This window comes from Haliotis rufescens, unplaced genomic scaffold (assembly GCF_023055435.1).
Source record: "Haliotis rufescens isolate VD_foot unplaced genomic scaffold, xgHalRufe1.0.p SCAF_6, whole genome shotgun sequence".
Taxonomy (NCBI): Eukaryota; Metazoa; Mollusca; class Gastropoda; order Lepetellida; family Haliotidae; genus Haliotis; species Haliotis rufescens.
In genome coordinates this window covers 42,814,890-42,840,200 of record NW_025964334.1, presented here as the reverse complement: position 1 = coordinate 42,840,200, position 25,311 = coordinate 42,814,890, and the positions used below count along the sequence as shown (strand labels likewise).

At 40.4% G+C, this 25,311-nt stretch overlaps 1 protein-coding gene across 5 annotated transcripts in view; it reads right to left on the bottom strand.

Moving 5' to 3' along the window:
* The window catches only part of LOC124114626 (CWF19-like protein 1), a 329,927-nt gene that overhangs the window by 188,143 nt on the left and 116,473 nt on the right, over positions 1–25,311 (bottom strand). For all 5 annotated transcript variants that reach the window (XR_007218701.1, XM_048385574.1, XM_048385573.1 and 2 more), the window contains exon 5: positions 8,586–8,803. Coding sequence is in view for 4 of the 5 variants with exons in the window: in XM_048385574.1 (XP_048241531.1) it covers positions 8,586–8,803 (218 nt within the window). In the remaining variant the exon portion in view is untranslated. The remainder of the gene's footprint in view (positions 1–8,585; positions 8,804–25,311) is intronic.

Sequence of the window (25,311 nt, the reverse complement as noted above, 5' to 3'; positions counted from 1 at the left end):
TAGCTTCTGAGAAAACAAAACTTGAACAGGCGGGTGATGAATTCAGTAGACGCCACGTTGCAGAAAGATTGCATAACTTAGAAGACGAAAGATCGGCCCGCCTCGAATCGGCTTCCAGTAATAGAAAGGCACTTCGTTCACAAATCAGTAGAATTCGAGAAACTATCAATCAAGTCCTCAACGATGACACTGCACTGGCCGATAAAATTAAAACATTGTTCAGAGAACAGGGGATAACCATTGCCAGTATTTTAACCGCATTGGGATTTATTATATCGACTTTGACTCTCGCGTTAACCGGTGGCGGCGGACAACCCACACCGCCAAGTGATAAGGGTGGTGTAAAAGTGGATAAAAAAGCATTTGAAGGCATTGGTAGGAGCACTGAGAAAGCTCGCTGGGAAAGCCGCATTTGCACTTCCAAGTATAATAGGGAGTATTGTTTCCTGGCTCTTGAATTTATTAGCAAAGACCACCACTTGGCTTAGTCAAAACTTGTGGGCACTGATCGTAGCAATTGCCGGGCTGTTGTATGTATCCGCTAAAGACTATTTATCCAAATCATGAGTAAACCAGCCACGACTCCAATTACTATTAGTGCGGTTTTTTCATCGATATGTTGTTGATTTAAAGCTGCAATATGTGGTGGCACTTGTGGTTGTGTGTTAGTAGATGTGTCAGTAGATGTTTGTGAAACATGTGGTGTCTGTGGCTTTACTATTCCCATTTCGCCTGTGTTTGTGTTATAAATTTGGTATTAATATCTGAATTTATACCTGGTTTTTGTTGATCGGAAGCAATAACAATTTTATTATTTTAACCGATCACTTCACTGACCTGAAGTTCCATATTACTTGGAGACATGTATAGTCCCGGAGCATAAACGTAGTCTACTTTGGATTGAGCGTACTGTAATACATCTTGATAACATTTTATAGAAGATGGTATGTCAAGTGGTGAATTAATAGCATCCTCTACATTTGTGACAAACTGTTTTTGCACATCGAGCGCCGTCGCAAAACCAATTATTCCTGTTCGTGTTTGATCTTATTGATTCATTAACTCTTACAACTCCGGGGTTAGTAAAATTATTTTCTGTTTTATCATTAAGAAATTCATTCCAAGCATTTCCAGGTGGTTGCTCAACCTTTTGAAACCATCCTTAAAGTTCATTCGATCGTCTCTCCACTTGTTACTTGAGAGAGCAAAGCTCGGAAGAAGCCGACCTCTTTACAGTACATCATCGCTGACTTCTTTAACAGAGTGTGCACCAGCGTACAGAATACCTAGACCATGGTTAACTCCACTCAGACGCCAATCTTTACTCGTAGAAACATTAAATTCCTGACAAATACATTCGAATACCCACCTATTGTACGGATTATTTATGGAATTCCACGCTCCCTACTGCGGTAATGGGGCACTAATTTCTTTAAGAAAACGTCTAATCTGATAGTACACGTGAAATAATAAAACAGACTTATTTAGTTCAAATCCTGGGGCATAAAGAGATACACCACATCCTGTTTCTGGCACACCATATGGCAAAGTTTAACTGGTTCTGCCAAAATTGCATTGGATTGTGAAACCAATCGTGCACCATTTTATCGCTAGTTGCCGTGACCCTGTATTTTTCAAAGACATCAGGGAATTCAACAACAAAAATTAGCACCAGAGGCACTTACTAAAATCGACTGATTAGTAATGTAAGTTGATTTCATATTTAAGTTATGATATAGTATGTTTGTATATTTAATATGTATGTCACAGTCCCAGGAATAACAAATGGTCAGTCTATTCAACTGCTTCATACTATCGATAACTCGGATGGGCAACTTCAAGTTGCCCTATGCGATGAAACATATTACCCATGGTGGACCAATATAAATGCTGCGAGAAATAGTAATTGGTTTTTAATAGGTGAATTAGGTATTGATCACACTCGCATTGCTATACCTGATGGGTATTACAGCGTATGTTCACTCAATGATGAAATTTTTAAGCCTAATGGAATTAGTCTCACACAACATGAGTCGAATGGGATGCTGAAATTAAGCGCTGGAGAAGAGAATTTACTTCTTGCTAAGATAGCAGAAACACTTGGATTTGATGGCAGAACGGGAAAAATACCACCAAACGATATAGTGCATGGAGTTAAATTCCCCGATTTAGTTACCTATAAAGAGTTGTGCATCCATCTTGATCAGATCAGTACAACGGATAATATTCAACTCTACTGAGAGCTATTTCAGTCAAAGAAGAAAAATACAATAGCGGTAGAACAGAATCTTTCTCAACATTACAATATAAAAAATTAAAGCGGGGTATTATTTCAGACCTCAAAATTTCTGTATTAGATGTAAAACATCAACCTGTACATATAGGATACTTGAGTGTAACACTCCATATTATAAATAATGGTTGATTCATCAGACCCTGGAACACTCAGACAATGTAATACAATTGCGCTTTCCGATCTCGGAGACACAGAAGGATTTGGTAAACCCGGTACCGATGGTAAGTTATACGCTTTACATTTACAAGATAATGTATACAAGCGGAAAGAAGTTACATTCACAGGTAATATCTAGGAGATTTAAGTGATGTCGACATTAGTAGACTCAATAAAAACACTTCATACAATCTTACTCGCAACGATAATAAATGGACTATGGTCGAAGCAAAAATCGAGGGGCTATTGAATATCGTCATTACCCCACCATATGTGATGACGGGTAAGGCACATAATTTAACTAAGATAATAAATAGTGGGATCGTACTCGGGGCTTATATTCCATTAAAACGAACAAGAGTGCTCTGAGAGCACAACATCCCCCACATGAATTTTTTAATGAGTCAAATGAAGCTCTGTAAAACAGGGGCAGTAACTCTGTCAAAATGAGTCAAAATGAAACGGGACTGCGATATGCGTATCATCAACATGTCGACATCTTGTGTGTAGAGTGTCAGGGATATTCTCTGGAAACTGTAGGAGGAGTTGATTTCACAAGCTTAGTACCCTCTCTCACAATTAGGCAAATGAAGCTCTGTAAAACAGGGGCAGTTACTCTGTCAAAATGAGTCAAAATAAAACGGGACTGCGATATGCGTATCATCAACATGTCGACATCTTGTGTGTAGAGTGTCAGGGATATTCTCTGGAAACTGTAGGAGGAGTTGATTTCACAAGCTTAGTACCCTCTCTCACAATTAGGCAAATGAAGCTCCGTAAAACAGGGGCAGTAACTGTCAAAATTAGTGGAGATGAAACGGGACTGCGATATGCGTATCATCAACATGTCGACATCTTGTGTGTAGCGTGTCAGGGATATTCTCTGAAAACTGTAGGAGGAGTTGATTTCACAAGCTTAGTACAAGGGGTCTGGAAAATTTAAAATCCCAATCGGACATTTGCATTTAGGCCACGCCCCCTTCAAATAGCATATTTTAGTACAACTTTTCACACACATTACATTGATGAATTATGAATTGTTTCAATTTAAGTTGTTTAATTCACCGGGCAATTAATAACAAATAATATCATTTTAGATGTACATGAAAAACATACGTTTGTTTCTGTTATAATATAGATCTGTTAACGTAGTGAACGGTCTAATTAATATTCATGAGTTATATTCATGAGTCTGCTCAAGTGTTCGCATTGTAACATTTGGATCGAGACTATTATCCCATATTTGGTTATCACGTGACCTCACGGGAAAAGTTTTTTTTTAAAATAAAGATTATTTAAAAACATGACAGATAATATAATCACAAATACTAAAATATCGTTGATAGCAATAGTTATTTTAATACTTTTTTCATCTGTACTTAATTATTGACCATAAAAAATTTTGATATCGATCGTCACAGAAAGCAAAATGGCGGTCAATCAAGATTCAATATACGACTAGCTACTGAAAACAATAAAATCTGCAAATCCTCATTGTATGTCAACCAAGTGAAAGTCGTTAGCCACGACTTACAAAATGATCGTCCAGACTTTGAGGGTTTGGCAGATCCGCTCGACTGATCCTCATCGGTCGACTGGCTGTCGTCACGCTTTCGCTTCTTGTCTGAGGTTGCGTATCGTAGCATTTTTTAGGATAATGAGGTACATCGATGATGCAAGGTATTTATGTACAGTTGTAAACACCTTTCACTCAAATTAACGTTCTCAGTAATTAATTCTCGATTAATTAGTGTCAACTCAGTTTATTGCCTAGTACAGTGACTATCATGTAGGTACGATGTATTTACAGCAATCAAAACAAACAAAGCTTGTCGGTGTAGATAATCTTCATTGTGGTACAACTGCAGACAGAAACGGCTCAGTCCTAACTGTTGATCATGTCTGGTCAAAATTTAAGAATGTCCGGACAATATTTTTTAAAATGTCCGGACAGAAAAATTTAAATGTCCGGTAAGCAATATTTTAAACCGGACATTTGAGATTCCCAATCGGACATGTCCGGCGCATATGACGGTTTCCGGACCCCTGGAGTATACTTAGCTTTAAGGGAGGACCTTTGGACGGGTAGATAGAGTTACACTTGGTCACCGACATTGAAGTGCATTGCACAAGCATTAATGTCACAGTGAGCCTTAGCCTTACACTTAGCAGGAACAAGTGTTGCTCATCTAAATTGATAGCATGCCAGAGCCTATCCCTTATCTTAGCCACATAGCCCAGCAATTTTTAGGATGGATTATCAACTAGCCACTGGTCTTTTACCAACTTCAAGGGTGTATGACCATAAACCAATTCAAATGGTGAAGTACCTAGAGATTCCTGTCAAGCATCCCCGGCAGCGCACAACCTAGCAGTAAAATCTAAATATTTTTTACATTTGTATACTTATCCTGCATTACTCCGTATTGCATCTACTGCTGTCTTTTGACAGAGAGACGAACTGTGTGAGATCCAGCTGCTGAAGAAAGTACCAGTACAGGAAGCTGCGTCTCTCACAGTCGGCATGAGACCCGGAAGTCATGACGTAACATCAAAACACATAACTGCTTAGTTGACGGACGTACTTTGTATCCCTTGTGGAAATTAAAGCTTATTGTTTCTATATTTTGCGTGTTTCTACATTCATCATATGCTGCTACATTGTTACCTGTTTATGGGCTGTTACCTTTTAGGTCATCCCATTCGTAATTTGTAACGTTTATCGCTCGTTTGTGGCTCTAGTTACAGTAATTTACGGGCGCAATGTTGTTCCTGCCATTTTGTTTCTTTCCCGCCATTTTGGCCATTCACCACGTGGCCACATAATCTTGTGTTCTGGGTTTTGAATTCCTTCTTTGGCTTGGGTAATACATTAAATTTATGTATTATGTTTATGTATTATGTTTATGCTTACAGTTTTGCCTTTTCGCTTCCTTTTAGCATAATTGTTTGATCTCATAAACTTCAATAAAATACAAAGTTTTTGAGTTACATTATGCTTCCCATACTTTATGTTTTGCTAAAATTCCAGATTTTCTGCCTCGCTGCACTTGTTGCCGCAGGAACAAATCTGGTCGGGGCCGCCCCTTCTGCCGTGATTGTACGACACCCTGTACTTTCACAATGCAGTGCCGATGTTGCAGTCCTTCGTCGCTGTGCTCCTTCAACTCGATATGAGTATCCAGGACACACCTCACTTAACGTGCTCGTCGACCCCCTGATATGGCTTACAACTGGGAGACTGAGGTCTTTCTACACCTCCCTTGCCGTCACCTTTATCGACAACAATGTCCCTTCTGGTGACGCCTGTAACGGGGCGGGTCTTCTGTCTCCTCAGCCATCTACGTTGACAGCAGCGGCGGCCTTGGCACTCCTGGCGTCTGAGTATCTCAGCCGAGCTTCCCAGCGCCTCCGGCGCTACCAACACTGCCAGCACTCCCGAGAAGCAGCACCACCGGCTCTCCCGGCGCCTCTGACGTGGCTTATGCCTCAAGCTCTCCAGCACTCCTGGCGCTCTCGGTGCCTGCGGTGCCTTGAGCTCTCCAGCGCCCAGATCAACAAGCTGAGTATCTCAACCGATCTTCTGCTTCGGCAAGGTGAAACCAAGTCTTTTAATTGTCGCTGCTCCTGTCGCTGCTCTCTCGTACGTCTTCGGGATCGTGACTATCATTCAGCTTCCTGGAAGGAAACTTTCAACCAATAGACATTTGGTCTGATTCAACTTGCCCACTGGCGACGTTCTCCTGACCCCGTTTAGAGTGCCATGCTTTCAGAGAGATGACCTGCGGGTTTCCATCGAAACAAAGCTTCTGGTGTACAGCGTCTGTATCAGAACTGGCAGATCTTCACTGTTCAGGCTCATCAAGCCTGTTTGACCCCTTCGTCATAGGCTACCGGGTACCCACTTCTCGGGATCATAGCTGACTGGTCTTGCATATCACGGTGTATTATATCGCTTTGCACTAGCCCCGCCATTCGACGACGACATCCACTGTCTTCTTCATCGACATCACCGACACCAACGCTCCTCTACCCTGCCTCAGCGCCAGCTTTACTCAAAGAGGCTCTACCTCGGCGCTCCCCGGGTTTTCCACGGCAAAACTCGGGTACACCACTTGTTTGTCTACCACACAGTAGTGATTGCACCTCATTTCTGGCTCCAATGCGGCTTCTGCCGAGGATGAGGAGGAGCGTTATTATGCCCAGTTAGGTCACTGAACGTTTTCTACGACGATCTAAAGCCTGCCGCAAGTCTAGGAAACACCTTTTTTCTGCCGGTCTGCCCTTCGTAGCAGTCGTTGGTCAGCCGGAATACTTTTCCCTGTGGCTACGGGCGGTCATCCTCCAAGCTTATAAAGCTGCCGGATTGGACCCTCCCCCAAGGCTATCAACCCACACGAATCAGGGCGATCGCATTTACCATGGCTCTTCACAGTATAACTGTTCCATCCAGTCGCACATGGAAGCCTGTTCTTGGCAATCGGACACCGCTTTTGCCAACCACTACCTTCGTGACGTAGCCTTAGAAGATGTCACCGGCGTTCACAGTTTTTGTCCCTGGTTGTAGGCCAACAGGTCACCTATCATCGACGCCACTGATTCTCTGATACGCCGAGCTGGGCCTGTCAACCTCTCTGGTGTTTATCACCCCTGACAAGACGGCTCTTTTGCATTCCGCATTCGCTCTTAGGTCAGTTTTAGTTTTTGGTTAACAGCCTCATTCTATTTCTGTCACCTATCATTTCCTGGCAGCCCTGGCATAGTGAAGTACTATAGTCACTACAGCGGCAGTGACCTTACGCAATGGGATAGCCTCCGGGAACCTCGTATTAATGCACATCACTGTTAACAAGTACTGACTGCCCTGAGTAGTCTGAGGTAACGGACATACTACATCAATATTGACCTTTGATAAAGCCTCGCCCACAATTGGCACTATTTTGAAGGGCCTGGGTGAATACAAGCCTTGTTTGGTTTTCCTGATACTTGACAAATTTGACAAACAATGTCACTGTCCATCCCTGCCCAGAAATAATCAGAACTGACCCAGTAATAGATTTAGTCCCACCAAGATGGCCAGCTAAAAAGCTCTCATGAGCCAAACTGAGAATACCATCCATAAATTCCCTTGGAAACACGACCTGCATGCTATTGCTATCTTTTAACTAAGACTGAGGATACTTTCTCATTAGAACACCTCAATGAAAATAAAATTCCCAAGAATTCTGATCACCTGGCGATACCTTAGACCATATCACTTCAAAGATTCATCTTCCTTCTGAACCCTACACAATGACTCCTGATTCCATTTTTCCATATCACTAGCTGGCCCTGTCACTGGGACGAGTCCAAATTAACTCCCTGGGTACCTGCACAGCAAAAAGTGTTTAGATATAGTATAGAACGATCTGATTGTGCATACACTGAAGTTGACCGAAGCTTTGTCTTATTCAAACATTTAAAAGTCAGAAGGAATGTGTGCATAGTCAGAAAGAAATGTGAACATAAGCGACTTGTACAAGTGTAACCATGGCATTCTATTGTTATTGTCATTTAACTATATATCACATGACAAACCACGGATCCAGGTAGTCCTGTGGGTACTGGGGTCCTACTCAGGACCAACCCGACCCGAGTTACTCGTCCCAGCCCTACCTGTCACATAGTCCACAGCAGTCACAACAAAGGTGACGGCATCGCTTCCTCCGGTTCAAGCCAGGCTCAACTGGTCCTTTTTTCCAATTACAGTAAGATGTTACATTCAAAACAATGCCAAACAATTTGGGAAATACAGTTTGGGAAATACATGCCCAAAATGTATCCTCTCTGAAGAAACATGTCTTCACAATAAGGCAATAAAGAAAATGAGACATGGTCAGGTAGTGAAAGGTCGATGTGCACTGGATCACGTACAAACCACAATAATTCGACAATTACCATGGTAATGCTGCGATGTGTTCGGGTGAATCCCCCTTACTACACATGACATTTTGTATGTGCATTGCCTACTTTCATAACATGTTGATTTGTATGTAAAAATTAAATTAATAATGGTTAGTGTTTGAGATTTTTTGGGTCGACTAAAGTTAATTATGAATATGATCTACATGACCAAACCACTGTCAGTAGGTACCTGGGATGGAGTAGCATATTTCTGTACGCTTTGAGGCCACTGTGAAGTGAGAAGGACATCAATTCCTCTGTAGTTATTGTCTGATGCCACAGGCCCAGTGAGGGTTAAGATGTCATCTTTGGTGAACTGCCAGGCATCTTGTGTCTGTTGTTGGGCTTCCATTCCACTCAGATATGCTATCTGTAGTCCGGAACTACCCGCATAACGACCTCGGCTCCCTGTTGGATATAAATAGGCAACAATCTGAAGTATACATATCTGTTGAAGTATCAACATGAATTTAGACAATACAGTACATGAGAACAGCCATTCTCTCTGAGGTCATTAACTGCACATGAGCAGATGAAAGATTGCAATCACATTTTAAAAGTTGTAGGAAAATCAAACAATAGTTATCATTGTTAATAATTCTAAGAATACAACCTCTATTACATCTGTGCCATAAATCCTGTATTTTGGCTTCAGTCACACCAAATCAAATTTTCAGATTTTCAACAGACATCCTCTTCACTGTCAATTTCACACAACTAGTTGTTCCCCAAAAGCATTGTAACCAATCAAGCTATGATGTATGCAATGGCGGGGATCTCACTTCCTTCCACATCTAACCACCAGGGGTAGATGAATTGGAGAGGTGGGTGGGAGTACTTCTGATGTAACTGAGGTAGTATTCTTAGAACTATTAACAATGGTAACTACTGTTCGATAATTCTTACGAAGCTACTACCTCTATTACATCTTTGCCAGAATATATCAGAGGGACTCAGTGGGAGCTGCCTCAAGTAACTCCCTGTGTAATTGACAGTTTTCTCTTCTGGAAACCATTATTCTCTGACTCGTGATAATTCCCTTCTGAAATTCCCCCTGAGAACTTGAAAATTAAAAAAGTCTCAAGATGCGATCAAATATGTGATACTTTCACGAGAATTGCTGTTGGATGTAGGCTTGGCAGATTGTCATGGAAAATGCTGGACTTGGGTTGTCGTAACAGATCTCGTCAGAGAGGTAACTGGATAGGCTCTTCCATTATTAGTCTTAGAAGTCTGGGGAACCACGCCTTGCTTGGCCAGATTGGTGCTATCAGGATAATCATACAATCCGTCTCCTCCACCTTGTGGATGACCTTGTCTAGGAAAGACCAAGGTGGGAATGTGTAAGCATGTAAACCGTCCAGTCCATCGATAGTGCGTTGAACTGGCGAGCTCTTGGGTCGGGAACTAGACTGACTTAGACCGGATGTTGATGATTCTGACAGGTGGCAAATAGATCTAGGTGAGGTGAGTCCCATAACGTGGTTATCCAAGCAAAGATCTTGGAATGTAAGGTCATTCTATTGCCACTATTCTCCCCTGGCAAGGATGCTCAGTTTCCTGGGTATATGTCTTGCTTCCATCCGGCAATTTATGGAGTGTGCTAAGGCAAACAATCGTGTAGTCATCAGGGAGCTGGATCCGGTTCCTCCCTGTTTCTGGATGTATGCCACTAATGTGGTGTTTTCCGTGGCTAGGAGGATGGATGATTGAGATAGACATATCTTCCATGCTAGGATGGCATATTAGATCGCCTCCATTTCCTTGCAGTTGATATGAACGGTCTTCTCTCTTGTGCTCCATGATCCCTGTACCGTGAGATCATCCATATGGGCTCCCTATCCTGAATCTGACATGTCTGTGAATAGATGGTGTTCTGGTGTCGAATAAGTCAGGGGGACGCCGTTCATCACATGTTCTCTGTGATTCCACCAATGCAGGTCCTGTACTAAGTTAGGAGGTAACCGAGTCTTGAACTCTAGGCTCTGGGATCTTATAGAGTTGATCCATGTCTGTAGAGGACGTAGCATCAGCCTTCCTCTGAAGGTCATATCCTGTAGAGACGTTAAGTTGCCTAGAAGAGACATTCACCACCTCAGTGACTTGCTGGGTTGACTTGATAGGGATTTAATCATCGTGATAGTCTTGACGAATCGATCCTCTGGTGGGCATAGATATCCCTTGTTTTGTTGGAATCTTGCTCCAATGTATATGATGTCTTGAACCAGAGTTATGCAGCTGGAACTAGCTGGAGATGGGCAAACTTGATGACGGGTGCTATAATCCTGGTGAATAGCCAAGGGGCTATTGATATCCCAAATGGTAAGACCTGGAATTTGTAACGTCGCCCAGCGATTGCGAAGCGTAGATATTTGGGTGACAATGGGTGTATCGGAATGTTAAGATAGGTATCCTGTAGATCAAAGCTGATGAGCCGTCTCATGTGTTCAAAGTCGACCATAACTTCCGTACGGATTCCATCTGGAATTTTGGCGGAGGTACCAGGTATCTTTTGTTGAGAATCTTTAGGTCGATTGTCATCCTCATGTCAGCTGTATTCTTCTTCATGACTAGGAATACCAGAGAATAAAAGCCCTTGGTGTTGTTGGTCTCCGCTTGTCTCCGAATGGCTTGATTCTTCAGTAGCTGCCGGCCAGATCTGCTGATGCTAGCTTCGCTCGGACTAGATGAAATGTGTGTCTGACGGCTTGGGTCTACAAGACAGGATGTTTCTTGGAGTACAGCTTGTATCCATGAGCCACGACGTCTAGAATCCAGGGGTCAGGCATTCCTTGTTTTCAATTTTTGGTGTATGACAAAAAACACCCTCCCACTGGTATCAGAGTCGCTATTATTTTTGAAAGACATAGGGCTGTGTATTGCCACAAGTTTTGTATTGCGATATAGTGTGATACATCTCTCTGTACTGCAATACATACTGCAATATATTGTGAAAGCATTGCTGGACGTGCCTAAGCATGTCCATGGACAAATTACTCATTCCTCCCTCATATTTTACACTGATATTATAGCGCCGACTGATGGCAAAGTTTTCTTCAAACTTTCCATAAGTTTTCAGCTCTTTTAAGTCGAAATGTCGCCAAACATTTACTGACAACTTTGAAATGAGCATGTTCCTTGTCTGCTATTTCTAAACAAACCGTATAATCCTGCTGGGGTTAGTTGTCAGCCTGATTGGTATCTTTAAAGTACTCTGCTTCCACCTCCGGGTGACCGTGGGTAGCTCCCATGGGGGTTGGATAATCATGGTAGTCCACCACATAATCCCCAAGCAGTTCATCTTCTGTCAGTGTCTAGAATTCCTGTATGATCATAGTCCGTGCAGCTTGTGATGGCTGCCCGAACGGTGATCCTCTTCTCGGTTGGTATAATGTTCGGCTGGACAGTCCCGTGTGGTCCTTGCGTCTGGCGAGTGTGCCGTCTGCTGATGAAGATCATATGATAGGCCAATCGACTAGACGGTCGATGGATTAGCTGTGGAGTCTGTGCGGTACCCGTATGGTGTCATAATGGTTAGCTGGGTGAATGGCTGGTCGGCCGTTTAGATTATCCTGAAGTCTGTGTGGCGATTGTATGGTGTCTTTACGGTTGGCTGTGTGGAAGGCTGGTTGGTGGGTGCCGTGCAGCGACTGTACGGTGTCTTGGCTGGGAAGTTTGGCCTTGCGATACCCTGCTGGGACCCAAGCGAACGTCTATCTGTCCTAGCATCATGGTAGGGAAAAGTCTGCAGGCTTGTATCCGGCTGGTCGGATGGCTGGTTGGGCTACTGATCGGTCGGCTGATCGGTCGGCTGATCGGTCGATAGGCCGTATGGCTGATCAGTTGGTTGTACTGGCCAGGGCTCGAAAAATCCACTTGTCCGCTCGTATTGACGAGTGGTAACTGATGTCGGGCAAGCTAAAATTATCAAATACTCGTCCTGACGGACGAGCAGATACTCACAGCAGTTTAATTTATATTTGTTTTGATGTGCGATATATGGACACGGAAATCACGGCCATTCAGCCGATCGATATTTATGTTGCGTATAGCATTAACAATTAGGCTAAGGTTTGTCTCTTGATGTATCTTTGCGCAGGCTTTGCGCTGAAACCAGTCTTTATTTATTGATGTAAGCGGCCGGTTGCTAACTACCGGTGATTCGGTCAAGACACACCCAATGATATAACTTTATGGGATTTTAATGCAAGGATCGTCAAAAATTGTATTTGAAACTATTTTTTTTATCAGGAATAATATATTCCAATATCTTGTTAATTTAGATGCAGCTTTTACTCAACATTTTTAAAATAATAATAACCCTAAGCGAAGCAGCTGATCGCTATTGCCGGGTATTATTTTTTACATGGAACCAGTCTGACCAGTCACCGTCAAGGCTCCCGTGCACGTGATCGCAAATTACATGTTGACATAGAATCGTCCAACAAAAACAAATATGACTTTTAACGAGTCACAGTATGGCATTTATGATATATGTATCCATTCTCTGTCAACTAAAGTTCGTTTCAAGGCGTCAATAGCGGTAATCTGACCGTGGTTGCTGTTAATAACAGTGAGTTGTGCGATCTTCCGATCGCTTCACACACGATTTCGCCGAAATTAATTAAAACAATATTAAAATGAATTTTGAATAAAATTAATAAAATAAGTTACAAACATAAGTCCAGATATACAAAGAACACTTTTTATCGCCAGACAGTGTAAAATTACATGACTAATTTGCGTACTTAAGTAAGGATTTGTTGACATGGTATTTCCGGTGTTAAGCGCTCACGGTAATGTCTTTCCATGGGGGAAAAAACATCAAAACTCATTATTTCATGTATAATGCGCACCCCCTTCTACACAGCTGTGTTTTTTGGAAAAAAAGGTGCGCATTATACTCAAGAAAATACGGTAAACCAAAATGGCGGATATGAGAAAGTTGACTGCACAGGCGGAGAAACGAAACCTTAGTCAAAAACAATACGATACACAAAAGCGAAAACATGTTGTTCAATCTGCGTGGTTGAGTGAATTTGAATGGGCAAAATTTGACGATGATGACAGCGAGTTGTATTGCACTGTCTGTCGAAAATACCCCAAACTATCTGATCCCAAATGTGAACTCGTAACTGGCTTACATCATAATTTCAGAAAAGAAACTTTGAAATCTCACGCTAAAAGTAGGAAGCATATTCAGTGCTGTGAACATGATAAAATTTTTGACAAACCCCAGACTGCGCAGTTTGCCAAGTCAATGCAAAAAGTTGCCGAAAAAAACTGAAGTTTATGAAAAGCTATTCACAACAGCCTACTATATTGCAATAGAAGGGGAACCATTTTCAAAATTTCCAAGTTTTTGTCAGTTGCAGTCTAAGAATGGTGTAATACTTGGTACAAATTATTTGAATGATCATGCTTGCAAGGCATTTACCCAATCTATAGCAGATGTGTTGAAGAAAGAAACTGCTCAGGATTTGGAAAACAGTAAGTTTGTCAGTATTTTAGCAGATGGTTCAATTTATTTACTTTGTTTTCAGTGGTTACATGGTGCATGATACATGATATTGTCTGTTCAGCATTGAGCAATAGGGCAAGTGAAAATTTGGCAGGACGAGTACAAAATAAAAAGTACTTGCCCTGCAGGACAAGTAGGGTTGAACTCATTTTTCGAGCCCTGCTGGCTGGTTCACTGGCTGGATAGTTGTCTGGTCGGTGCAGTTAAGATGAGGATCATGAATCGACCACACTTCTTGCAGATGGGAGTAGAGGGAGACTCCATTTTGACCCAACAGAAACGCCTAACAGGCAAAATAGCGGAGCAGTGAAAATTAAGTAGACAAGTATTTGTCACAGAGTGACGAAATATCCCCCGCCTGTACACCATAGTACCAAATATGAAGACAATCCAGCGATTAGTTCTTGAGATATTGTGGCAACACCGTTTTCCAACTCCAAAAACAGATTTGCCTGCTGTGACCTTGAAAATGGGGTCAAGGTCACCAAATCTGACAAGTGTATGCGGTGTCTGTATATACACTATACTTCCAAATATGAAGACAATCCAGCGATTAGTTCTTGAGATATCGCGGCAACACCGTTTTCCAACTCTAAAAGCAGATTTGTCTGCTGTGACCTTGAAAATGGGATCAAGGTCACCAAAACCGACTGGTGTCTGCGGAGTCTGTATATACACCATAGTTCCAAATATGAAGACAATCCAGCGATTAGTTCTTGAGATATTGTGGCAACACCGTTTTCCAACTCCAAAAACAGATTTGCCTGCTGTGACCTTGAAAATGGGGTCAAGGTCACCAAATCTGACAGGTGTATGCGGTGTCTGTATATACACTATAGTTCCAAATATGAAGACAATCCAGCGATTAGTTCTTGAGATATCGCGGCAACACCGTTTTCTAACTCCAAAAGCAGATTTGCCTGCTGTGACCTTGACAAATGGGTCAAGGTCACCAAAACCGACTGGTGTCTGCGGTGTCTGTATATACACCATAGTTCCAAATATGAAGACAATCCAGTGTTTAGTTCTTGAGATATCGCGGCAACACCGTTTTCCAACTCCAAAAGCAGATTTGCCTGCTGTGACCTTGAAAATGGGATCAAGGTCACCAAAACCGACTGGTGTCTGCGGAGTCTGTATATACACCATAGTTCCAAATATGAAGACAATCCAGTGTTTAGTTCTTGAGATATCGCGGCAACACCGTTTTCCAACTCCAAAAGCAGATATGCCTGCTGTGACCTTGAAAATGGGGTCAAGGTCACCAAAACCGACTGGTGTCTGGGGAGTCTGTATATACACCATAGTTCCAAATATGAAGACAATCCAGTGTTTAGTTCTTGAGATATCGCGGCAACAAACAGGTGGGACGTACGGACGTACGTACGGACGGTCGTGAATACTATATCCCCCGCTTCGCGCTTTCGCGCGGCGGGGGATAATAAGTCACAAGCCAAGTTGTAGGAGGAGACCTTGAATCGCCCTCGTCTCTCTTATATAGTTACAGCTATCCTTCTAGAAACTGATACCTCGAAAGTGATGTATAACGTGTTCATTGCCTGAAGTGATTAACCACATACAAGCCTGGTAAATAAGCTCCCCAAAGCAGAGCGGGACGGTAACAAAGCTTTCAAGCAATGAGTTGGAGTTTGGAATATAAAGAACCAAGGAAGGTCACTCTATCATCAACAGTTGATGTATGTATATGTACTTGGGTAAAAAACACATACCATGTACAAGGGGTGTTCATTAAAGATTTCCCCTGACCCACTTCCGATGGACCTAGTGGAATGAAACTTGGCATAGGTATTAGTCTTTCTCCACATAGGAACCACCAAGAGTTACACACTTCTCCCATCGTTTTATGCAACTATGGAGACCTCGCTTGTAAAAGCCCTCATTTTGCGTCTCAAACCAGGACTTGACTTCAGAAATCAGTGTTTCATCATCTGTGAAACGTTTTCCCTTCCAAAATGTCTTCATGGTTGGAAAGAGGTGGAAGTCAGATGGTGCAAGGTCAGGAGAGTAAGGAGGATGTGGAAGGATTTCACAGCCACAGGACCGCGCTTCTGTCTGGGCAACATGAGAGTTGTGTACTGGAGCATTGTCTTGCAGGAGACGGACACCATTGGTCAGCATTCCACGCAGCAGTGAAGCATAATAAGCTCCTGTAATTGTGGTACCCTTTGCCAAGAAATCCATCATCACTACTCCGTGTTGGACACATGCCTTCTTTGGGGTCGGTGACTCCACATGCTTCCATTGCATCGACTGAACTTTAGTCTCAGGATCATAGTGATGGACCCATGTTTCATCCTGTGTGATAAATCTGTCAAAAAAGTTTGCCTATAACATATGGATCTTTCTGTGCGTAACATGTGCTCAGTGCCCTTGTGATATAACAGTAAAATGTGTACATTCAAACATGTTTTACACATATAGTACAGGGTATTACAATCAGACAGACAGTCGGTAAGACAGCAAATTATCTTTACCGGGTAAATAATTTGCAATTAATGTGTTATGTACATCAATTGTCGTCAGCGCATCTAAGTCAGTGCATCTTTGTTTTTCCTCCAGATATTAAACAACGCATGCAAGTAATGCTTTTGTGAATGTGTGGGGAAGTAGTTGAAGCATTATTTTGCCACGCTAAAATTTGGTTTGATCTACATGAATACATATCCTGTCGATATAGTGCTGCAGTGATCCCGTTTACCGGTAATGCCTGATTTATACCAGTAAAATAAGGCTTGGACCAGTAATTCATTGGACTGCCAGTCCCTGTGGACCGGCAAATAAAAGTACCTAATAAATCGGTGTTGTTAAACAAAACATCGGTGAAATTCGTATAAGTATATTTTTCAAAGGAAGTCAGCTTGTCTGTTACCATCAGGGTTGTCTATTTTTAGTTCAGGGATGACTTCTTTGTATTGAACATGATGTTGACAGAATTAAAATCAGTTAATTTTCATATGTTTCATTTTTGAAAGTTGGGACTGACATAAATAAAGGGGGACTGGTAATTTTTAGAGTTGCCAGTCTATTAGTTTCAAAGGCCATTGAGTATACTGTGCTTGACTATTTAATAATGCTGTGTATATCCAGATTATATTTAGAATGACCAGTTCAGTGTGGCAAGTGTGGCAACACAATGTACATGTATATTTTATTACCCACGTGGTGAAGATACAGGTGGTAAGATACTAAATCCGTACGTCACACGTGTGTTGTACAAGGTTGACCTTGTTTTATTCGTTTTGATTAGATAACCGTGACCTCTGTCACACCAGGACTACTTTTTTCATTCATAAAAAATCGCGAGACATCATTCATTTTGCGATTACAAGGCAGAACTGAAGAAATTCATGAGAACGAGAGATATTTACAAACACTTTATTAAACCAAACAAGATAGTCACACGCATCAAATTCGGTTTGCATTCTATATAAAGTTCGCATAGAGCTTCTACAGACATATATAATCGAGCTAGATCTATAAATCGATTTACAATGTACGACTGCCGATAGAGCGCGTCCCTGCACCCGACCACTTTCGCAACTTTCAATTTGATTTAACGTAAAAAAGGATAAGCGTGGTGAAATGAAGTCTGTTTAAACTATCTGGACAGATATCTAGACTTCCCTGGGATGATCTGGTTGTGCCATCGGTGTCCCCTTTGAAGCGTATTTTGTGGCGCTGTTTCGGAAGGTGTTGTTCATGAATGAACGTACACGACAGCACTACCAGATCACCTAAAGTTAACAGTTCCGATACAAATCATTCGAAAACTCTGTGGAAGTGTGCCTGACTTCTGATTTTGTGGCCCCAAACATCCCAAGTGTGAATAAAACATTCCCTATCTCTAGCGTAAAACGCTGTGAGTGGATCGCGGTTGTCTTTTCTTATTCCGGTGGTGACCTTGCCCTTCGTTTGAAGCTGTCACTGACATGCAAGCAGATTTGAGTTTGTTGATTTTCACATCTTCAGTACAAAGGGTGGTACAGTTAACATGAATGTCTTTGGCGAACAGTCTGATTTCATGGTACGGACATGATATAGGATAGATCAGAGGATAGATCAAGGAAACCGAACCGTTTTGATTGCACAGATGGGACCCCGGCAGTGCGACCGACTGTTGGTTCGATATTCAAAGCGCGGGGCTAATGTAACATTTCAAATTTTCTTATCAGTGTCCTATGTACTAACAACATGGCTCTTGAATTACCATAAGTTGAAGACTTTCTTCCAAAAGGATCTTGAGCGTCTGTGCTGGTTTGTTTGCAAACAGAACAGCAGGCGCATGTTGTTAATGCGTATGCATAAACATGTCAACAATGCCCATATTTGGTCATATATCAATATTCATGCACAACCAGATTTTGCAACCGGTTTCAGTTTGGTCTGTCAACGAACGAAAGGTGTTATGTATTTACACTTAAATATTTATTTAATGTGGGTCAGATACCATAGAAAGTCCACCCGTTTCGTAAAAATGGTATCTAACGAGAATGAGCGTAGTATTCTCTATGTATACAACTCTCAAGCGAAAATAACTGTATGACTTGTTTGACTGTTTTGAATTGTTGTAGACTGGTTAATAGCAAGTGTTTTTCAAGCTATGCATATGCTTCCATATCCACATTACAAATTCAGATATAGCACCTATGTGAAGCATCATGAAGCTGAGAACTGACGTGCCTAGAATAATGTGCATTCACACATGGAAGCAATATATTTCTTCCTCTGAAAAATGTAACACTAAATTATTTTGAATTGTAGTACATATAGTAAACAACAAAACTTGTTAACTCAAAGTTACTTGGGTCTCCGAGAGATATGATGTTCAGTTTATAGACAGCTTTGAGTACATATAGTCACTTTACCTAATTTATCTGCTAATTAGAATTTTCAATTGTCACATAATAGCACTGTTGCTAAAATCTGGCTGTTTTTTTTGTATCGGGTATAAACAGATGATTCATCTTGACATACATTTTACAATCCTCCCCCGATGGAATGATTGGTATGACACATTCCAGCAGGGAGTTATCATTCATATTTTATAACACACATACCGTATTTGACCCATTAAGCACCCAGGGCGATTAAAAAAACACAGAAGGGGTGGGCGCTTATTGGGACCAATTCAGAGTCAAATTGGCGTAAATTCATCAGTAAGCCTTATCGTATTTTCTTGAGAATAGTGCGCACTTTTTTTCCAAAAAAAACACAGCTGTGTAGAAGGGGGTGCGCTTTATACACTAATTAATGAGTTTTGATGTTTTTTCACCCATGGAAAGACATTACTGTGAACACGTAACACCGGAAATACCATGTCAACAAATCCATCCTGAAGTTCGCAAATTAGTCATGTAATTACACTGTCTTGCTATAAAAAGTGTTCTTTGTATATCTGGACTTATGTTTGTAACTTAATTCACTAATTTTATTCAAAATTCATTTTAATATTGTTTTAATTAATTTCAGCGAAATCGTGTGTGAAGTGATCGGAAGATCGCACAACTCACCGTTATTAACAGCAACCACGGTCAGATTACCGCTATTGACGCCTTGAAACGAACTTTAGTTGACAGAGAATGGATACATATATCATAAATGCCATACTTTGATTCGTTAAAAGTCATATTTGTTTTTGTAGTTGTTCTATGTCAACAAGTAATTCTCGCGATCACATGCACGGGAGCCTTGACGGTGACTGGTCAGACTGGTTCCATGTAAAAAATAATACCCGGCAATAACGATCAGCTGCTTCGCTTAGGGTTATTATTATTTTAAATATGTTTAGCAAAAGCTGTATCTAAATTAACAAGATATTGGAATATATTATTCCTGATAAAAAAAAAGTTTCAGATACAACTTTTGCCGGTCCTTGCATTTAAAATCCTGTAAAGTTATATCATGGGGTGTCTTGACCGAATCACCGGTAGATTCCAAGAAAGCGTGTGTACAGCTGATTGCTGTGTCCGGCTTAGTTTACGAGAAAATGCACAAGGTAATCTTAATCCCTGGATATAAAACAATGCCTAGCTGAACAAAAAAATACAATTTAAAGGGTAAATCAACATGTCTGGTGATTTTTTTATCTCAAATTTCGAATTTGTACTGACGAAGTTTCTCATCACCCGTTCGTTTGCCGGACTTAGCTGAAGGGGTACGGTGTAATTTTTCTCTGCACATAATATTCAAAGTCACAAATATCTAAAATAAACAGAATACAGGCATGCCCCGCTTATATACGGACTTCAAATATCCGGAAACCTCGGTTCCCGGACGATTTTCATTTAAAACGAAATAATTACTATATAATTATTTTATTTTTTGGGGGGGGGGGGGGCGCTTATTGGGTGATGGGCGCTTAATGGGTCGAATTCTGTAATCATATTTAATGAACCTACGTGTATTTTGGCAAATTCAGAAACTTATACACCGGTTCTACATTTCGTTCCAATACACATGGACCATACAACTCAATCGCGAAGGCCAATGGTTGTATACAACGTGAAAGTGAATACATTTTTATAGTTTACATTTATGTATAGTACTCTTAACTGCATAATACATATTCATGATAATCCATTAGTCTCGTTCCTAATTTGCAAGATGACAGACACAATCCATCTTTGCGCACTGCATTATCATTTGTTCTCATTCAATGTATTGTACTTATTGTACTTACTCTGTTGTTTCAAGGAGTACTGTAATAGTGTGGTATTATAAATAAAATTTGAATATATAAATATAGTGAAAAACAGTCACCATATGGGATGTACACCCCCGGTGGTCATAAAACTAATTGGTCCCATAAAAGGGGCAATTAGTTTCGCAGATACTACGCATTAGCTCCGTGGAGAGTTTGTGTAGCTATGCAGAAATTTTATAAACATTCTGTGTAGTCCCCGCTTGGCTACGCAAAAGTTTTACAAACATTCTGCGTAGAGCCCGGGTCGCTAGCAAAAGTTCTACAAACATTCTGAGGAACTTTTGCGAAATAAAGAAAAAGACTTTTGCGTTGTATTTGAGTGGGCAATATAATAACACATGTTACTCATCTTCCACAAATGTAATACAGTTAGGTGTTGTTATTTCGTCCACTTTCCACTCAAAGTGACGTTACTCCACTTCACCAGAGCACTTCTGTGTGATCTTGGTATGAATGCTGTGATGTACAGCTCTACACTGTATGTTTCTTTGAAGCATGAGTAAAGTCTCACTTTATTTCCTCCTATACCAGTTGCACTATGTGGTTGAAGAAGTGCTTTTTTCTATGGTACGATTAAGTCTTGAAAAATATTTTATCTTCAGCTTCACTGACTGCGAGCGCTGTACCGAGTCTGTCATGTAAGTGAGGTGAGGTGAGGTGAAATGGGGTTTAACGTTGCGGTCAAGGTTATTGTACTTATATAGCAAGGTGTATAAGCTTTTACAGATACCATGACACAGTTTTAACTGTGTGGTAAGTGGTAGAGATGACCTAATCCCATAATAACTCCGTTTCTCTCAAACTCTGTACATCCAGTTTTGTTTTCTTCCTCGCGCCCTATGAGACCATACCCAGGTCTGATAAGAAGTACATTCCTGGTCCATGTTTTGGATACATACAGAAAGTCTGGTGACACTACACCAGTGCCTGCTGGACTACAGGAGGGTCCAACCCGTGTTGCCACCTGTAGCAACATTTCGAGCAAATTTTCTTTGGCCAAGGAAGAAACATTTGGCTCTATTTCCTACTGCATTTACACTTAAAGACTTCTAGTGATGTCCTATTGTTCTCCAGTTCTCCAGAAACAGAAATATTCCTTGGATTTTTATATAATATCCCGAGGATTTTATTAGTACAACTTCCGTTTAGATTGTAACATATGAATGTTCCTCGCTAGAAATGTTTTCTTTATATTCCTGAGAATTGAGCATGCAACCTTCGTATTTGGAGCCCCATGAGTGTAACGATAAGCTACAGAGGCGCTTTTAAGATGTACCGTACTTTTTCAAGTACCGTACCCCAGCAACCAATAAGTTACACCTGTTTCCTAAGGTTCATGGAAAGTTTGTTTGAAACATAAAAATGTTAATAAATGTAGTTTCTTTTTTCGGTTTATAAGTTAGATAAAACAATTGTTTATATTCATCTTCTTTGTCAGGCACCAAGCACTCAAACACTCCTGTGTAAAGATCATTTTTCTGATTCTGCTAGGATTATGTGTGAATCTTCTGTAGCAATTCCAAGGTTGAGGTTGTTATTTGAAATGATGAGGTCATTTATGAGAAGGGTGAAAAGTAGGTGGGAATGCAGGCATCTTTGTTTCAGGCCACTTGTAACACTAAACAGGGTGTATACAAACCATGTAGACAGACGCACAGAACATTGCACATTTCTGTATATGGAATAAATTGCATTCTTCCTTTATTTTGGATTTGTAATTTCTTTCACACAATATTTCTACCAATACAATCATATCCTTTTCCAAATTTGTCACCATTTGAGGGTTTCTGCACTCTTGTTATTTCAAATGCAAAAACATTATAGTAAAAAACAAAAACAATTATAAACCCTGTTACAGATAAAAAAATGGCATTTAATATATATCCACTCAGACAAATATGGTGAGTGAGTGAGTATAGTTTTACGCAACTTTTTGCAGTAGTCCAGCAATATAATGGCGAGGAACACCAGAAATGAGCTTCAAGCAATTGTACCCATTTGGGGAATTGAACCCAGGTCTTTGGCGTGATAAGCCCTCGCTTTAACCACCAGGATACCCTACCACTCCCAAATACTTTTATAACCAAACAGTGTAACTAGAATGTGTTTTTACTCAAAAACATATGTCTCCCTGCACCTTTTATTTAAAACATTAGTTGTTACTGTAAATGTGTTTGCCAATCAAAAAAACAATAATGGCAAATGAAAGACTGCAAAGATAATGGTTTCATGCAGAAACTTTCATTAGCTGTAGAGATTTGGCGGGAACAAGAAATAAAAAAAAAGGGAGACTCAAAACTGAAAAATATGAAAAGGCAATAGTTGCACATGTATAGCATAAAAATATTCATAAGTTTGACAGTTATGTCTCTGGAAAAAAACCTTGAGTTGTTTGACATAAAAAATACAATTTCGAAAATGATTAAAATAGCAAAAATCACCACTACTGCCGATAAGTAAAGCATATGCCAAGTCTTGCTGAAATATGTTGAACGGTTTTCAAGTTATGGCCCTACCCTCGTTTGAGACTAAGTCAAAAGAGTTTCCATGGAAACACAAAACATAAAATTTGTTAAACGAGGCTTTCAACTATGTCATGCACTTATCTAACTGATTACATACACATTTGCACTGTTTCATTTGGTGTAAAAGTTCAAACATATTAATTTTGACTCATGTAAGCTTGGGGTCCAAGCTTCGAGGAAAGGAGGGAAGTTGTCATAGCGACTGATTTGGGACAACCATTGTCTGAATGAACATTTAATTCCAAAGGATTACCCTGTAGTCATGACAATTATATGTCTCCATAACTTAATTGCCATTATTTATGAGCTGCTAATCCCCATTCTTAATCCTCACCAACATTTCATTATATTTTCAACTGTGAATCAAGATTTCAAACACCGAGTGCGCAAAATCAAAATAATATCCATCATCACCCTAATCATCTCTGCTTTAGCATTGTGTAAGTCATTTTTCATACAGTGCTATGTATTGCAAAATATGGTGAGATTATTAAAATGGTTGCCGCTCTTCTCAACCCTTTCTCTGCCATGTTGAACTTCATGTGAATGGCTGCAAGTTTTTTTTATTATGCAATCATGTCACATACATGTAACTACATGTATTATAATATCAGACAGCTAATTTTAAAAAGAAATTAATCAGACTGGTCAGAAAGATTTACTTTTCCCCACTGTACAGTTATGTTGAATGACTACTAACGTCAAGTCTGTAACATAACATTTAGTCCAAGTATTGCATATTTTTATCAACTGTGTGTCATGGCAATTTAGCACGGCGCTAGAGATTGTCTTTCTGTTTATGATGCTGAGTTACAGAAAATATTCAAATCTAAGATATGGAAGGAAAGCTATGGTAATTAATATCAATTGGTTTTGTGTATATTTATGGGCAGGAAGTTCATGATCAAAATGTAAACATTGATTGGCCAAGCCTGAAGTGATCGACAGGGCCTGTACGCATCATAGTTTTGCCTCGATTTCTTGTCTATCAGCTGTCCCACATGCTCGCCTGTTTTGACAAATAACTGCTCTTTTTTTTCATATAAAATGACTAAGAGTCATATGTGATGGCTCAAACCACCTGAACATGTAAATGAAATGCCCTATCCGTCGCAAAGGGAGATTCAAAAGTGTCGATTCCATTTTGTAAACAAATTCTGTTGAGGTCGGTTTTACATGTGGTAGCTCAGCCCCCATTTCTGTTGATGGTACAAGTGATACAAACATAAGACAACTATTGAAAACATCAACATAACTCCTAAAATGATGACAGCAATACCTTTTTGCATTTGGGTTAACCACTTATGGATACAATGTGCTCTAAAGTCTGATTAGATTTTGTTTTTCCTTTCATTGAAACTGTGAGGATGGCGCTATGATTGGTTTGCTGAAATAGTATTTTCCGTGAATCTAATTAATGTACATGGTACATGCTGTGATTGTACAAGATAACTGATATATATAATCAAATACACATTGTAAATGTCCTCAGAAAATTGAATATATTATCATAACATGACAGCTCGTATTCCCAACATTCTACCATGGATATTTGATCTAATTAATGTTTGATTCACAAATGATTGATGTGGACTGTACTCTCGATTAACGTATGATAATCTATTACAAGTCTTCAACTCTTATTGATATGTTATCTGAAATGCCAGCAATGAGTGAATGCTTTATTTTTGTTTTTTGTTCAAATTTCTGCAATTTTATTTGTGTTGGCTGATAGACGTTCGGTGATTTTTGGTTGTCAAATCATTTGATCCAAATATGGTTATCAATTGTTTCTTTCCAATTGTGAAGAAGAGTATACAGTCTGGTCTCCTAGTAAAAAGGACATGACGACCCAAGGATCGTCATCAAATAATTGGCATAAACTTAAGATAGAAGCATTGATAGGGTTTGGGAATGGTTGAGGTGGTGGTGAGCTAGGATTCCGTCTCGTCTATACTACTGCACAGGTTTTCAAGTAAAAATACCCGAATGTAAAAAAGCATTGGCCATCAGCAATTGCAATTAATCATATCCTTCCTAACATGTGACACATGAAGCACCACCAATTCCCTAAATAAAAATGGAACAGAAATGTCAACCTAAGATTTCGTTGCATGAGCAACTGGAGAAAATAGAACAAACAAAA